Raw genomic sequence first — 17,890 nt, 5'->3', positions numbered from 1 at the left:
TTACGACTTCCTCCTGCTCCCGGGGAGGAGAGCTCCGCCCCGCCGCCAGAAACCCGGCGTGCGCGAGCTCCTGCACTTTGGATATCAGTGGACATTCCAGCCTCCCTCCCCTCTGTTCTCCCCCCGTCGTCAGCTCTGTACTCCATTCGTTTTAATCTATTGGGTCATTATAACAAAGAGAAAAGCTTTTTTGTATAGAGAAAAAAAAAAGCAATTATTTTTTTTATTCTTCTGTCTAACAACAAATAATCTGTTCACCGCTGCAGATTCAGGATTGGGAGGAGACTGCGTCTGCCGCAGGAGGCTGCACTTGTGTGTCTGTGCGTGAATGAGAGTGCGTTCCGGTGCGTTTGGCAGCTTAGAGGAGTCACGCGTGCGAGGTTTTTCGTGCTTGTAGTCTTCTGTGGTAGGCAGATGGGTCTCACCTACAAGTAGGACGTTAGCGGTTTATTTTTGAATATCAATGGTTATTTGTAGAAAGTGTAATTTAATGTATAGGTGGTTACTTCAGCTTTCACCAGAAACAGGATGTAAATATTGGCTTCTTTTCTTTTCTATGCTTGTAAAATTCGCTCCCATCCCATTTTGAAATATAGATGTAAATATGATCGTTTTTTTTCTTGGCAAAGCTGAATGTTTCTGTGACTGTAGCATTATTTTTATTTTATTTTTTTTTTCCTTTATTGACAATTTAACCTTGTTTTTTTATTATTTGTGTGTGTGAGTGTATGTTTGTGTGGAGGGGAGAAACTCACAGACACTGCACTGGTTGGCTATTTTCATGGTTCATTATAATAAATCACTGTATTGACAGTTTTAAACTATTTGTCTTGACGTTTGTCTGTGTGGAAAACCTTTGATAGAAGCTTTAGGAAATGAGCAAAATGTGCAGGTTTTTAAAAAGATTTCATATTTTTTGGAAGAAATCTAATGAATTTCTTTGAAAACGAGTTGGGAGAAAAAATGATAATTGATAAATCCTTCAGAGCTCCATTTTTAAACTTTATGGGTGACATTTTAGGGGTAGCATCACTATTATAAAAGAAATGCACATTTATTACAAAAAAAAGATTTGAAATGACCTCACAATTTCTTAGGAAGGTTTTATATGCTGCTTTAATAGCTTATTACTTTAACAATAGTATAAAAACTTCAAAGTACACGTTTGAAAGCTGATAAATGTGCCTTTAATGCCACACAAGTTTAAAACGCATGAAGAGGTTCGTTCCTGGATGCTACAACAAGAACTAGAGTGGGCAAGTGGTAACTTTTGGAGAAGAATGTTGAAAAGAAAAAGTGAAGTTTTTTTCTAGACAAATATATATATTTTTTACCAGTGGCGATCCATCATAGCCGACTGTAACCAAGTCTTCAGCTTTATAGACTGTATATCAGAACTGGACTGAGTGTGACGTCACGCATAGAAAGCAATTTGCTTCCAGCTCCAACAAAATTCACTCACCATTTTTTTTTTTTTTTTTTTNATGTTGGAGCCATATGATGTCGGTAAGTAATAATTGGTTTGAATCATTGACTGTATATGAGAACAGGACAGAGAGAAGAAGAAGAATCTTTATTTCTATGACACTCTCACCTTGTATTCCAAACAGGAAGTCCCTGCCAAGAAGCCAAAATATTATTGGTTATTTTACTATTACATATGGATCTTCTAATAGTAATAATTTTATTTGAAGCGACACCCAACGACACTTCTGACACACAAAGTGTATATTTGTAACTTAAGCTAAACAATAAAATGGAATACATATTTTTAAATATTTTAATCAGGCACTCACAGAACACCTTACACTTAAGGTCCTACTATTAAGAGTTCTTAAACCGAAGACATCAACTGCAGGAGACAGTCGGCTCTACACTGGAATAGTAAGTAACAAAAGAACTATAACTCAAGTTTAATGTTGACGTTATTGTCTTCTGCCCATGTTTTTTTTTCCATGTGTTTTAAAATAATTACGGGGGTGATAGATAATGCGATCATCTAGATGTAAAACATTGTGCTCCACGGCTAAGCTAACGATGCTATCGTTAGCTAGCTAGCAAGTTTTTTTTTTTTTTTTTTTTTTTTTGCTTTTTAAGGGAGTCTTTAACATTTTTAAAAGCATTTAATGAATTATTTTAGGGGGGATAAGTTATCCTAAGTCCTACTTTGTGATATTTACGTCTTAAATTCGTGCTGTGAGATAGTCCTTTAGCATTTGTCGTTTAAGTTTGTCAAACAGTGGTGCGCGGGATCTCGGTTTAGCGCGCGCGTGCGCCCTCCACACACACAACTTGGAATTTACGCCTCAGAAAACCGATTAATACATTTCTAACAGATGTGTATTTTATCAAATGACCATTAAATTAATTTAAATGTTTTGTGTAATGGTCACACATGAATCATTTAGAAAAACAAAGTAAACTGCTTTTTCATATGCATATAATAATAATAATTATTATGATTTATATCAAATATAAACTGTCTACAACTACTAAACCTATATGGTAGGTTTGTCTTTTCAATTTAAACTCTGGATTTTGAGATTTATCTTTGCTTATGTTTACATTTTTTCAGTGGACAGGAAAAACTTAAATTGAAGTTGTTTACCATAAAATGGAACACTTGAATGTCAGTTTTTTGTTGATGTTGCCGTTTGTCCTGATCCAAAGTGTAGTTTGAATTTTGCCAGTGTGTGACCTAGAGTGACACTTAAAAATGTTATTTCAAACGAAAAAATTATGTTTTTAGTTTTAGTAGGGGTGTGGACTTGCAACCAGCTATCTCTTGATTGGTGAGAGTGGTTGCCATAGAAACGTCAATTCAGGCTCAAACCAATCACTGCTTACTAATGGCTTTTGGCTCCAACATGGCCGTATCGGGAAAGAAAAGTTGATTGAATTGACTTAATTTCGTTAGAGCTGGAACTAAACTATTCCTATGGGTGACATCATACTCCAGTTCTTGTGTACAGTCAATGGTCCACATTAGTCTCAATCGTTTCTATTTAAACCATTCTTGCCGATTAGGAGTAAGTCTATTGTAAGATCACATCTGTCAATCAAATGTTTCAAATGTTCAACTTAAGACCACCGACTTTTATTGAGGAATCTGATTGGCCAATTTATAATTTGCAATAAAGGAAAAAAATCTTTAATAAATAAAAGAGTATCAAAAACATTTAGCAGATCAAGAATTCTGACTAATAGGAGTTATAGCTCTTTATTTTTCATTAGAAATCCATGTGATTTTGGCTACTTCCTGTTTGGAATGCCAGGTGGGAGGAGTCTCTACATAGTGGCTCTACATCGTTATCAAACATCTACCATAAATTAGTTGAAATAAGGCTGGATGTCAGATTTAAAAATGATCTGTAGCCAGGTCAGTTCACTAAATAACCACTAGAGGGCTTGTAGCATAAATGAGTTCCATTTGCTGTCAAGTAAAACTTCACATGAACCAAAGCCTTCTGATTTATCACTGTATTTATGATAACTGTGCAGGAAATTTAATGTTAAGCTACTTTGATTGCCAGGAAGCCAAAAATAATAGTAAATAAAACAAGCATTTAAATCAACATTTGTTAAATGAACTCTCATTTGACGCTCCTTTATTTTGAAAGGGTCTGAGTGTCATGAACAGTGTTTAGTTCGTTTTTTTAGGTTTGTAGCTGCATGAACTGAAACATGTAAACACACAAAAGTTCTCAAACAACCAAGGCAAATTCATGTTTTTTTTTTTTAAACAACACAAACAATATATCAATATTGTTAACAATCATGATGACCAATACATACAAAAAATGATGATCGGTGCATTTTAAGTGAAATAGTTTCTGGAAACATTTATTTATATATATATTTTTTCCTTTTGGGGGCAGAGTCATTTCAGCTCATGTTAAAAAATTAACGTAAAAAAGATTTTCGGTTTATGCAAGTCTGCATAAACCCAAACACCAGACTGAAACTTAAAAGAAACTCAGTTAATTTGTTCACATGTGACACCTTCCTAAGTCTTTACAGTACTATCAGACCACTATCTATCTATGCACATACTAATACTGGACCATTAGGCTGATATTTCACAGTACAAGGTCAAGACAAAATGAACACGTCTGCAAACAACAACCTAATAGTGTACATAAATTAGATTTCATTTAATCAAAGACGTCATCAGAAAATCGCTTGTGAATTTCCTCAGTCCTCACGTCTGTGCAAACGCCAGAGTTTCCGTAAATGTGAGGAAATTTCTTTAAAGTTCTCCGCGTCCGTCCAAATCTGATTACGTCATTGGGTTGATGCCACTTAAGTCTGATCAGAGTCCAGAAGACGATTTAAGTCTCTTCAGGTGAATTGGCGCTCCAGCACCCGAAGATGCAGTGAAAGGACAGGCAGGTTTATTCTTTTTGAGATGACTGTTCCTGCAGAAATGAGCCACGCCGCCGCTGAAAATGGGAACTATTTTACAGAAAGAGAGCCTCCCAACACTTTTCCAGAGCATCTTCTGCACGGATCTGATGATTCCCAACACTTTGGCTCATTTAAGCCACCAGACGATAGAAGCAGAATCCTCAAATCAACCCTGTAAGAGAACAAACAAACGGCATTAACTCCCTTTAGTTAATTCTTCAAAGAGAACAAAACACTTTTGAGTCATGTTTTCTAGTTTAATAAATTTACAGTTTAAAAATAAATCTCAATTCTAGCCTAAACTTCTCTAAAGATGCAAATTTGTTGAATTTTACATCACTTGTATTGCATAAAATACTCAGTGACACTATAGCACAAACAGGACCCAAACAGGAAGTAGTTTATTTGTTGCAATCTTAAGTCTCACCACTAGTTTCCTTAAAAAGCCGCATTTTTCATTTAATGTTTTATATTTTAAAACTTCACATCTCAAAAAATAAAAGTTTTAATACATATTTATTCATGTATTTATTTTTTAACAATGTATTTGTGTTTAATAAATGTGTTTCAATCAAATGAAATAAAATATATATATGATATAAACTTATAAATAGTAGCAATACTAATGCTTGAAACTTTTCCCTTAAAGAAAAAACAAAAAATCGCTTTAATTTTCTTAAAAATTAATGTAGATCATGTAATTTAAATACAATTTCAAAGGCAAAACATTGAATATATTTCAAATTAATTGTATTTAATTGCATCTATGGTGTTGAGAATATAATGGTCATGTCTCTAACATTAATACTACTATTAAATTCATGTTTTAACTATGTAGTTTCAGTAATTACCTTACATAGTGAAGAAAACGTGCAGTTTAAGAACATAAAAGTGATCAAAAATTATATATATTTCTAATTTTATTACTTGTAGTGTTTAGGATTGGTTGATTTATTAAAAACTGACATTAAACTCTTTATTTTACACATTTCTACATAATGAAGATGAGAACGGAAGCTGTTAATTATGAAAATAATCATTTATTATGAAAGGACGTAGCAGCTTGTCCCCATGAGGCTCGAGGAGCGTCATCACGCATCAATGCTTTCCTGAAAAATGCAGAGGCTGATCATGTATGAAAATGCCAGATATTAATAAGGGACGGTCTGATGCTTTCAGCTGATGTGTCTGCAGTGAGGCTTCTGGCAGCAAAGCGCACGCCAAGTTCTTCAAACTCATGCTGGCTTCACAGCAGCAGCTGTAATAGAGCCTTAAATTCTCCGTTATAGATCATATTCTGGAAAATGTTTAAATCTACCAATTACTGCACGAGTTCTTAATGAAAAAAATGGATTAAAACATTCAATTTTTTTTATTATAAATAAAAGGGTGATTTCAAAATAATGAATTAAAGAAAAACTTTTTAATATGATGCTTCTGGGAAATATACTAACTATATATACAGTGATAAAAGTTGATTTCTTGTTTAATTTAATTTTTATTTATTAGTTTCAATTGATTAAATAAATAAAATAAAACTTTATCTAGGCTTACTATTTAATTAATAAAAACAGTATATAAAGGAAGAAAATATTTTATTTGGCTATGTTACTTTAAAAACGAAAAGGAAACAACCATCAGAAACAGCAATCTTAGTTTAGATCCAATTTAAGGGCAATAAAAGCTGATTATGACAAATAATTTTTAAAAAATTCAAGGCTTTTCATTTAATGTAGAATTGTTTGCCAAGTTTAGTTAAAATGACTTGTAAACAGCCAAAATTGTACAATAAATAAATGGCACTTACCTGTTCTTGATTTTCCAGAATTATATTGCATTATTTCCAGTCTCTGTGGAGGAAAAACAAAGCAAAATAAATCATAAAAAAACAGAATTCAGGTCAGGATTGATGTTCTACCAGCAGGTGGCAGTATTGCATAAAAATCTACATCCTACACGATGATATCTTCTTTTGAGGTTGGACATTTGTGTTTTAGCTGAAAGAAAATCTAAAATGGATGTAATAGTTCAGTGCCTCCTGGTCTTCCTCCTGTCTCCTGGTTGATAATGACGTTTTCTTTTAACTCACTTTGCCTCAAACAAACTAACAGGCGACTGTGTGCAGGCTGATAGGGTGGCTGTGATTCATTTAGACAGGCCGGCAGCGAGCTGTGCAAACTGCCATTAGTAATTCATGAGTCTGTCCGGCATCCACAGCCTTTAATTAACCCTCTATATCTGCGCTCCGTTTCCCCTCTTTTGGACACCTCTTTTTTTTCCCCCCTCTTTCCTCCGGCAGCTTTTCATCTCTGTCCCGCATCATCGGCGGCGTCCTTTCATCCGCCAGCATCGCTTTAAGTCAACCCCTCTAGGTTTGGGATGTCAACTCAACCAATCAAAGGAGATCGATTTCATCAGAAAGAGAAACAAAAACAGCAAAGCAGGTGGCTTTTTAAAAAATTATTATTATGAAAGATTTTCCGCAATTTTTTAATTATAGTAATTACAATTATTTGAAATGATGACACTCATTGAATCTGAGCTGTTTTTGTAAGGGAAACCAAAAAAAAAAGTTTTATAGACCAGAAAACTAATATTTATGTAGAGCTTTGAATAAAATTCAGGAACTGCAGAAGAAAAAAATATTATAGATTTAGGTTCAGCTTCACAACCTTAATAAACTTTACACAACTTACAACAAGAAAATTAACAATTTTTATGTATTTTTGTGCAGATTTGGTGGCATTTTGCAGCGTTAAAAACAAACGATCCATTAATTTGAATTAGACACATTTCTCTTTGCCAAAAAGTATTGACTTTATAATGTAAAATAAATTTGAGTTAATTCTGAAAAGTCAATATCTGATAAGAGGAAAATTGGATTAAAAAACAACTTAAGTTTTTTTCAACAACAATGTTTTATTTTTTATAGGTCAAACTGAAAACATCTAGTTCTTAATGTTTTTTGTCAAAGTCGTCTGTTTTGAAAGCAGATAGATGGAAAAGTAATAATCTTAACAATCAATGTTTCTATTTGTGTGATGGTAATTACATTAAAGCAGGAGTGATGACTCATTTACTTAAAAAGAAATATGGTTCTGGTTTATGAAAATGCAGTTTGGGACAAAATCATCAACATTTGAACATTCATTTATTTAAAAAAAGACATTGTATTTTATAAACATTAAACTGGTACCCTCCCCTCTTTTGAGAACACCCACTTGACAAAGTAGCTGCTACATGCCCCTCACTCTCCCCCTCTACTACATATTCAACAAAAGACTATTTTTCAAAATGGCGGCTTTTCTGGGTTTTTTTTCATAATAATGTTAAAACTTTCTTTGAGTATTTGCGACACGTTAGTATAAGAATATAAATAATAATAAATACAACATATAACATTGTAATAGTACTTCAATGTATCTCATTTACATGAAAAAATAAAATAATAGAAAAAGTTCTTACTGTCTGCTAAGAGCTCCTCAGACATCAGACTATCCTGACGGTTCCCCAGAACAAAGGCCAGGAAGGAGAGGATGAGGGCGTCCATGATGCCCATGATGGCCAGGATGTAAGCCCAGCGCACGGAGCAAGCGCCCAGCGTGTATTTGTCCGTCTGTTCACCGCACATCCGCTTCACTTCGTCGCTGTCCCAACCGTCAGGGTAGATCATGCAGCCCAGAATCAGACAGGTGCCTGGATCAGAAAAGACAGAAGTTAACGCTCAAACGGGGCTGTTTTACAAAAACGCAGACGAAGTGACCCAGTACATGTTCTCGGATGAGTTGTTAACACAACTAGAATATTCCAAAGTCACATTTTATGCAGAAATGTTGAGTTGTGAGATAAAATGTAGTCATTAAACCTTCAAAAACTGTCATTTTAACCTTAAATGTAAAAACAAAAAAAGTTGACATTACACTAAACAGGATTTTTTTTTTTCTTTTAGATCTACTTATTATTATTATTTTTTTTAATCTTATGTAACACTGCTTTTGACATGTTTTTGTGGCTTCACATCTCTTTGGTGTCTGTAGGAAAAGTTGAGACGAATTATGCAAATGGACGTCTCCTGTTTTTTTTTATCTTCTCAATTTGCCAAAGGGGTTTAAGAAAAAAAAAAAAAAGGAGCAGAGGAAAAAGTGATTGGAGGATACAGACACACCTTCCTCTTTTTCTTTCGGCTGCCCGCTTTAGAGGTTACCACAGTCCATTATCTGTCCTCATCTAACCTCTTCCTTCACTTCTTCATTCATTAACCTCCTCTTTAGTCTTCCTCAATCCCAGCATCCTTTTACCAACTTCAACATTGTGCTTCCCTTAAATGCAGCGAAGCATGACATATTTATCTCCAAAACATCTGCCATAAACTGTTCCACTGATGGATTCATTCCTGATCCTGTCCATCCTCTTATATTCCGAAGCAACATCTTCATCTCTGCTGACTATTTTATAAGAGAACCTTCGATATTTATGCAATGAACTATTTGGATGCCTGTCTGATCATTTTATATGAATATACTACATGTGATATTTGTTTGTGTTCACATTTTCATGTTAGAAACTTTCCTGCAGCCTCAGTATTAATAGAATGAACTGACTGGCGAGTTGTCTCCGGCCGTTTTGATGCTTCTGGCGGAATTGAGTGCATGCAGCAGATCAAAGGGAAAACATGGCGGTATTTTTGACTCTCATCTGATGGCCTGAAGATGCTCTGGGGCTCAGGCTTCACCCTGCTGCAGGGCTGATGCTACACAAGTGTCAAAGGCTCTCATGCGTGCACGAGAAAAGCCGTCTTTATATCAGCCACTTTTATCTCTTTAGGTGACTTAGCTAAAACTTAAAGGAATGATATCTGTTACGCTTTTTCCTACAGAGGTTTGCAAAAGAAGCAAAAATAAAATTTGAATAACTGTAGCTTGAGATTGAAAAAAATACTACTAAGAAAAGGATAAACTAAAACTGAAAGTAGAAATATTTAATAAACTTAAAGCAAAAGTAAAAATTGAAGCCGCGAGTGACATTCTTTGGTCAGATTTCACTACCTTCCCCAACTCGGGAAATTTGATGAAACCCCTCCCACATTTTTTCAAAATGGCGGCCTTTCTGTTGGTTTATCTCCATAACAACCATTTTATTTTTTGGTCGCCTGAGGTCGCCGAACAGGTCCGTGTAATTTGTAGAAGAATCGACCAAAGTAAATTTTTGGATTTCCTTAGCAATGGATGTTTTTTTTTTGTTAACCACGCCCACATTGCCAATATGTTCATGTGATATGTTATATCGTTTTGTTCAGCTTGATCCAATGATTAATGTATTACATTTTCACAATATTGCAATAAAAAATATGTGAGCAACAGGAGAACGCCACTTTTACGAGCTAGCTACGCTAACGTCGTTCAAAATCTACAAACTCTAAAACCAATATTTTTTAACCAAATAGCCTTCAAATTAGATTCAAAGAGTTGGGAGGCGACAGATTGAAGTCTACGTTTGTAGCTAGTATTAAAGTTGATTATTTTTATTTATTTTTTTTTAATTTATGTCCGTTGACCTTTTAACACCTGTGACCTTTGACCTGCTTAATAGATGAACTACAAAAGTTTAGCAAAATTTTGGGTTTGGTTGTAGACTTCACCTGGTTGTGTGTGAAATTTCGTGAAGATTGCTTTGCCACAAAATGGCCACCTGATTGCAGGTCTACCGGGCATCCCATAATACTACCTTTGATTATCCCAGACATGTGTATTTTGGTAGTGAGGATTTTGGACTGTTATTTTCCATAAGAAATTTTGGCCCCCAAATTTTTTTTTTTTTTTTTTTTTTTACGTTTTCGCTTGCAGTGATGTCAACATTTTTTAGGGGGAGGGGGTCATTCACTTTAGCCAAAATTCATTTAGGTGCAAATATATTTTTGTATATGTGGCTGAGAATGATTTTTGCTAAAAAAGTCCGGTAAAAAAGAAGAATTGCAACAACAATCTGGTCCTCTATTGTAAACATGATCTTGCTTTGGACCGAGCCGCGAATCTCAAACATTTTTCATTCGCTGACAGATGAAATCTCCATATTTCAACATCTCTGCAGCTTTCTTTGCCATGAAGGGAAAACAGCTGCCGCACACAGAGTGTCATAAATAATGCAGAATATTACGCAATCCTCACATGATGATTCATGTCAGCTCATTCCACATGTTCAAAGTGACACGTTCTCATTTGAAATCCTCCGTCGGAGCGTGTTAAGTGGCCGGCCCGGCAGCTGAAGGTAACGTTTATATAATCGGGACAAACAGCTGAGTGCTCCGAGTTTGTAGCGCTTCAGATGATTTAGGTCAGTGGAAAAATGGAGGACAGTGGCTGTTCACCAACGTTCAGAGCAGCCTCCTGAACCCAAGGCTGCGTTCAAACACGCCGCTGCTCTTATCACTGCAGGAGTCTGGTAATGAGCTGAATTTCACGGCCAACTCCTCAGAAAAACTCCCCACTTCTGAAAGAAGAGAAGGTCAATTACTGTGCGGCTCTGCATCTCATCCGCTCGCGTCTTCCTGGCTGCTGTGGAGAATTCCACTCACAGATTCCTTGACAGTCGTTTTTTTACATAATTTAAATGATTTCCTTTCATGTTTTCCCTGCGCTGCTGCGAATTTTATGTTCCCTGTGTTGTTTCTGCAAATATTAGCCAACTGTTAGTTGGTGGTGTTCCACTTCTCGCTTTTTTAATGAACATTTAGTGCAAATCCGTAGTCAACCGTAGTCAAAGGCCATTTATACAGCATTTTTGGATCGTTTAATTACAAAATCTTAAAATGTTCTCCACCGTTTTCTATCCTCAAAGTTCTTCAACATTTTACGTTCTAAGCATTATATTTTGGGGCAGAAAAAACTACGGCAGTATCAGCTGATTCATGTTCATTACATCCACACTTCTGCTGTGCAGAGCAGCATATCAGTGTGAGGCTGCGTTTCTCTGCTTCAGAATCCGCTGGAGTTGCATTAATAGCGTCAACTGTTGAAGACTTGCCTTAACCAAAAGAATGTAAACACTGGAGCTACAGCTCTGGTGTTAATTCTTCTTTTAATTGTATTTTTTTAGAACTTATGTCAGTGAGCGGGACTTCAGTCTCAGTTTTTGAATGGAGATAAAGTTCTCGCTAGTTTAGATTTGTAAACGGGAAGCTTCACCGACACGATTTGTTTACTCTGATGACAGTAGCACTGCTGTTTTGCTTTGTTTTAGTTTATAAACTAGCATTATTCTGCATTTCAGAGCAAAAATACATTGTCTCAAGATAATATGTTACTACACTCCACTGTATTTATAAAGATCGTGAATCGACAATCTTGGACGTCACGAATATTCATACTCAAATTTTCGGGAGCAGATCGCAAGTATCCTAGCACCAGGATCCTCCTTACAGCCCTACCACTTGAAGACAAATAGATCCCTGAACGTTTTCATTTTCCTCATCTGAGCTGACATTTAGGTCAAAACCACACGGCTGGATTGCTCCGATATTGTTGCTTTTTTTTTTTTTTGATTCACTAGTATTAGCTTGGTCTTGTGAGGTTCTATAAGCTAGCAGGGGAGAGTGTTGCCAAAAGGGTTAATGGGAAATTAACGGAGAAAACTTTAGTGCCAACAACACAGATGAAAATTTCTGATTAACTGCTGCTACGGTGCAGAAAAAAAACACAGATTTTTTTTTAATTTTTGATCAAAACTGCCTAATCTTAACAATAATTGAAAAAAGAAACACTTGGAATGATTGTACAATAAAAAAATGTAGTTTGAGTGGAAATGTATTGATTGATAACTTGAAAGAGCCTACGAAAACTCACATTGTGACGTATATTTTTGTCTAGTGACTTCCTGCTAAACCACATGGCAAATCCAGTTTTCACAACATATTTAAAAAAAATGAACTAGGACACTAAGCAATAAAAAAAAAAAATGGTGATGTTGTTAAAGGGTGTAGACTATCATGGGTGCATTTTTACATGTGTTTATCGCATTAATTACTAAAATATGAACTAAATTTTTAATTCACAAAAGCAAATTTTGCATCTAAAATTCATTTTAGTTGCTAACTCAAGCAACTAAGATGTAATAATACAACACAGCTGAGAAACAATTACCGTATTTTTCGGACTATAAGTCGCACCGGAGTATAAGTCGCAGGGGCCAAAAAATGCATAATGAAGAAGAAAAAACCCTATATAAGTCGCACTGGAGTATAAATCGCATTTTTTTCAAGTAATTTATTTTACAAACTGGTTGAAAAAAACGATATTGCATCATACTGGAAGGTAAGTTATAACATTCATAAGTGAATAGAAAACAGGCTGAATATGTGTCAACACATATTCACATATTAGCATCATGAAAAAAACGAAGAGGTGTAGCATTTATATAACATAACAGCTTTATTTAACTATAGCCTCAAGAACTCATCAACTTTGTATCTTTACTGTATTTAATTGCACGCAATCTTACTCCATATCAATAAATCCCTTAAATTCTTCGTCCTCTGTGTCACGTCTGAATAACTAAAGTAAATAAAGTAATTGCATAGATCACCATAAGAGGGCACTCTAGACTTACGGTCCATATCTCATTAAAAATTCGTATATAAGTCGCACTGGAGTATAAGTCGCAGGGACATTCAATCTATGAAAAAAAACGCGACTTATAGTCCGGAAAATACGGTAGTTCAACTCCGTTGTTACCCACAATCCTCAGGGGCAGCTCTCCTCATTTCCTGCGGTGCTGAAATCTTAGCCATGAGAAGTGTTGACGTCTGTTTTCAGCTGCTGTCTCCTGCAGCTCCAACCATTCTCTATCATTCAGAAACTAACTGAGGTCACAGCAGCTCTGTGTGCACTCCAGCACACAAACACAAATGCATTTGCATACCCCCCCAACCCCTACCACCACCTTCTCCTACAACTGTGCAGCTGCTGTCAGAGTATAGAGAGGAAAAGATGATATAAGACAAAAACAGCAAAAAATAAAGACAATCGTTGGATATCAATAGAATTGATAACTGCAAAGAAAACGAGGGTTGCAGCATGAACAAGAGCAACGAGATATAAATGTCAACATGAAAGATTAACAATGCAGCAGCAGAGACGCATTAACACGTTCAATGAACGATGCAGATACGAGCACAAAATGATCTCTGAATCTCCAAAAGATCATAACTCCTCCGAAACAGGATACGATCCACAGATGTGAGTGCCAAAACAATGACTGATGACCTGATCTGGAATCCAATCATCTCCAAGTAGAGAAGCAGGAGCAGCTTGAGGGCTTTGATTACTCAAAAAAATCTTTGTTTGAATCTTTTAACGTCTTCTATGATGATTAGTTCATGATCCAAGCGGCAGAAACACAACTCCTCATGTTTGAAGGTTTGATCAAGTAAACAAAATCTCTATTTTCTAAATATTTTTGTTTACCTATGAGAATCACTTTTTTAAACTCCAGATTTTTAGGGGAAGAGAAGCAATTGTTGCTGGTCTTGACCATTCTGAAACACACCTGAAGCTTGGCAGCACCTGGTTTTAAATGTTTCTTCTTTAATTAAACACGGATGTAATAGGGGTTCTTAGTATTGCCATCATTTACACCAAAAATAGTTATAGTTCATTTGTTTATGTGGCGCATTTGTGACCAAAGTAAAAAAAGTCTACAAGTAATAAAAACAATAATTCCATCCATCCATCTTCTTCCGCTCATCTGGGACCGAGTTGTGGGTGCAGCAACTTCCCTCTCCCCAGCCATATCCTCCAGCTCCTCTGGGGGGCCCATAAGGCGTTCCCAGGCCAGCCAAAAAACATAGTCTCTCAGGCGCGTCCTGGGTATTCCTGGGGCCTATGTCCAGTGAGACATGTCCAGAACACCTGGGAGGCATCGGACCAGGTGCCTGAGCCACCTCAACTGGTTCCTCTGGATGTGGAGAAGCGCCGGCTCTACTCCGAGCTCTCTCCAGGTGACCAAACGTTTAACCCTATCTCTAAGGGAGCGCCCATCCACCCTACGCAGGAAGTTCATTCCAGCCGCTTGTATCTGGGAACTCATTCTTTCCACCCACCCACCCAAAGACAATGAAACCGCTTTTTTCTGGTCAAGGACCACAGTTTCCTTTCTGCTCTTTGCAGATGATGCTGTCCTGTTGGCTTCATCAGGCCAGAACCTCCAGCATGAATTTGGGTGATTTGCGGTACTAATTTAAATTTTATTGTAAAATTTAAATTTGAATTTAAAGCCTTTCTCATAGCTATGCTGCATTCTAAGTTCTGTTTGAGTTCCTTTCAATTTAGTTTCAAAAATCTTGCATTTTCAAAATTTACATGGAGTAATTTTTGGTATGATTTTTTTTTTTAGATTTGCATTATTTCTTTCTTTTTGAAAAAAATCACATCTTATGGTCAGGAAAATGTGTTGTGTATAAACTTAGACAGCTAAAGAAAAAAACATGATGAAAAAAGCTAAAAAACGAACAAGGAAAAAGTGAAACAAAATGGTTGAAAAATCAAACAAATGAAAACTAAATAAAAAAAAAAAAACAAGGGGAAATTCACCAATGCTCACGTTTTGTATTTCATCTAGCCTTAATCAAAGTATTTTATTAATGTGTTTACCGATTAATAGAAAATTTTAAAATTAAATGAAGAGTGACTGAAACATTAAAATGAGACTTTTTCAGTTTAGGAGACAAATCATTAAATGTATAACAGGAAAGTCAAGACTGACTAATGTGTGTAAATCACATGTCTGCGCGTCACATGAGCCTGGGCAGTGACTGTCGGGGTGAAAATACTTTCAAACTTTATGACCTATTTTAAACATAATCTTTAATCCCACAGAGTGAAAGCTCCGGGGGCCCTTTAAGATTGGACAGAGCTTTTACAGTTTGCACTAAAGCGGACGAGCACGTGATCCAGCACACTCCTGACACCATTTTTGTGGGTTGTTTTTGAATGAATAAAATGATTGTCTTAAAGACCCACTCTGATGAAAATAGTGGTTTTGAACATGTTCTAGTGGAATTTTTTTCTGATAATGGAGGACATGTATATATAAAATTAGGGTTAAAATTGCATTTAGGAGAATTTCTTTATTCAGATCAAAAAGGTGATTGGAGTGGGTCATTAAATACAACGAATATTCAAGTGGACAATTGTTAGGAATATGTATGATCTCTTAGGGGTGATAATCTGTCAAATTTCTTCTTTACAATTCATTTTGTGGGTTATTTTGAAAAACAGAAAGTCTCCCAAACTCAAAGCTTTTTTGTTTCAGTAATCATTTGCATAAAATTTATGATGAAGGATCTCCTGAGTGTGGAAATGCAAATGAAAACTCCCTCTCGCTTCTATAGAATTCACTGGAGAATATTTTTGGAAGTCGTTTCCAAACTCTTTTTTTGTTTCAAATTATCTCGAATTCTTTCCTTTTGTTTTAACTGTTCTGGAGTTTAAGAGTCATTGGAATCTCCTGATGGACCGCGGAATATCCCGCATCGCCATGGAGACGGGCCGTCTTCCAAGCGAGATGTGAATTTTGTGTCAGGATTTCATCCACACCTTGGTGATGTAGTGAGAATGTGACAAGAAGAAAAAAAAAAGGCGACTTCCTTCACCTCGCTCTCTTGGGAAAACCAAAGCCATATGTCCCGGCCCTCTGGAGCTGTCGACATGCTCGCAGAATCTGTCGCAGCTTCCAGCGAAGACCTTGTTTCCAAACGGTTGCAAGAGGGAGGGAAAGTGATTCATAACAGGTGTTCTTTTTAATAAACAGCTGCCACCATCACATACAAGGTGTGAAGCAGAACAGGCGACATCTTCATCACACTTGGGAGGACTTGCATGCTTCCTGTCTGTAGAGTCAGCATGACTTGAAAACAGTGTTTTTTAAATAATTGTTTTGTCGGTGTACTTTTGATGAGGTAAGTTCAGATGTTTCCCATGTTCTTCCCCTTTCACACGATCTCCTCTATTATGGCTTGTTTGAAGCGGCACGAAACTTTCTGATTCTCTGGCGGTTGTCCTTATTTTCGCTCTAAAACCGCCCGCCTTTGAAGTCAGACCGAGGGGATTGCTCCACTCCATTTCTGTCATTTCTAATGCGACTCTGATCTGTGGTGATGGCAGAGAGAACGTGTTCTCCTCCTTCTTCTTCCTTCTTTCAACCCCACTTTCCACTCTGTCACTTGTTCCCTTCTTGGAGCCAAGAGCGCTAATGAAAGATGATGTGAAGGGAGAGAAAAATGGACAGCAACCTGTCGCCAAAGAACCGAGACGCCAGATTAAAGAGCTGTCTTAAGTTTAGTAATTAGGTTAAAGAGTGAAAGTAAAATGTAGATTTTTCTCTACACTTTTAATTACTCAGGTTTAAACTTTGATTTGATAAAGATTATGTTAGGATTTGTTTGATATTTATCAGGGTTCTGTGTTCACACAAGGTTCAAGCTAACTATGTCCTTCTAGTATCATCTCTGTTAATTGTCCTAGCAGATATAAGTGTCTGAGTTTCAGTTCTTCATTGTCAAATCATCGGTTTGCTCATCCTTTTGTTGCTCCTGTGGGGACCCTTGTTTCTTGATATAACTCTAATGAAGCAAACTGCTGAAAACAAGTGTAGTGTTGTGGCTATCTCTTTCTTAAGGACAGACTGGAACCAGATGAGTGGATAACAGTCTGGGTCACGCATCAATGTCTTTCCAGTGACTCTTCCTCAAGATGTGAGTCAGGAGGAGAGAGAAGACAAAATTGATTGGGCACCAAATCCAAATGGATACAGAAAACACAACCAGTTAGAGTATGAGTCACACCTCCATGACCATATGAAGCCATGAAGTGACCAGTATACTCCTCCCATCCTGACATAGGGCTGGGCATAGAACCATTTGTTTACTCTGTTTACTATTTGTGCTTATGCTGCCAAATAATCAGCCTAATTTTATGGGTCGTTGGTTGGTCAGCACTGCATCCTGCTTGAAACAATAAATTAGTTAATTTTACTAGCCAAGTTTTGTTTCTAACTTCCCCATCAACTTACTCGGGGAGGTTAGTGAATGTTACTTCAACAATATGGGGGCTCGTCCAGGATGAGTAAGTAGGTTTTTTGTTTTTTTGCTTTTTTTGGGGGGTGGGTATCGGCATCCTGTCCCCAGAATCCGTACTCACACTAAAAAAATTAACCAGAAACCTGTAACTCTGCACATTCGCTTACTTAGCCCGAATTGCCTACTGGTCACGCCCAATGTTCCCTCTAAGCTGCGCACGTGCGCAATTGCGCACTGCTCCCACGCCCGTTGCGCACAGCAAATCTATTCTGCGCACAACATAAAATGTATTCTAAACTTTAAATAAAATTATCATATAAGTAATCTGACATGTGCTTGACGCCGACAATTTTTGACGCATTAATCGCGGATTTTCTCATATGTGCCTTTCCATACCGCGCGCGCGGGCGTCCC

At 36.6% G+C, this 17,890-nt stretch overlaps 1 protein-coding gene and 1 long non-coding RNA gene across 5 annotated transcripts in view; one reads left to right on the top strand and one right to left on the bottom strand.

Annotated features, from left to right (window-relative positions):
• lhfpl3 (LHFPL tetraspan subfamily member 3) overlaps nt 1-17,890 on the bottom strand; it is a 45,381-nt gene continuing 27,491 nt past the window's right edge. The window contains exons 2-4 of the mRNA XM_024285366.2: nt 7,873-8,103; nt 6,215-6,257; nt 1-4,579 (exon numbers count right to left, since the gene is read on the bottom strand). Coding sequence (XP_024141134.1) covers nt 6,235-6,257; nt 7,873-8,103 — 254 coding nt within the window. The 3' untranslated portion in view covers nt 1-4,579; nt 6,215-6,234. The remainder of the gene's footprint in view (nt 4,580-6,214; nt 6,258-7,872; nt 8,104-17,890) is intronic.
• Nucleotides 1,796-17,890, top strand: part of LOC112154442 — a 42,704-nt gene continuing 26,609 nt past the window's right edge. For 3 of the 4 annotated variants that reach the window (XR_002920642.2, XR_002920641.2, XR_002920644.2), the window contains exon 1: nt 1,815-1,884. This is a non-coding gene — a long non-coding RNA (uncharacterized LOC112154442). Of the gene's footprint in view, nt 1,885-17,890 lie in introns of all 4 variants that reach the window. The other variant, XR_002920643.2, reaches the window with a different exon arrangement.

Source organism: Oryzias melastigma, linkage group LG23, assembly GCF_002922805.2.
Source record: "Oryzias melastigma strain HK-1 linkage group LG23, ASM292280v2, whole genome shotgun sequence".
NCBI lineage: Eukaryota > Metazoa > Chordata > Actinopteri > Beloniformes > Adrianichthyidae > Oryzias > Oryzias melastigma.
Note: the sequence above shows the minus strand (reverse complement) of the source record. Positions and strands in the feature narration are given on the sequence as shown.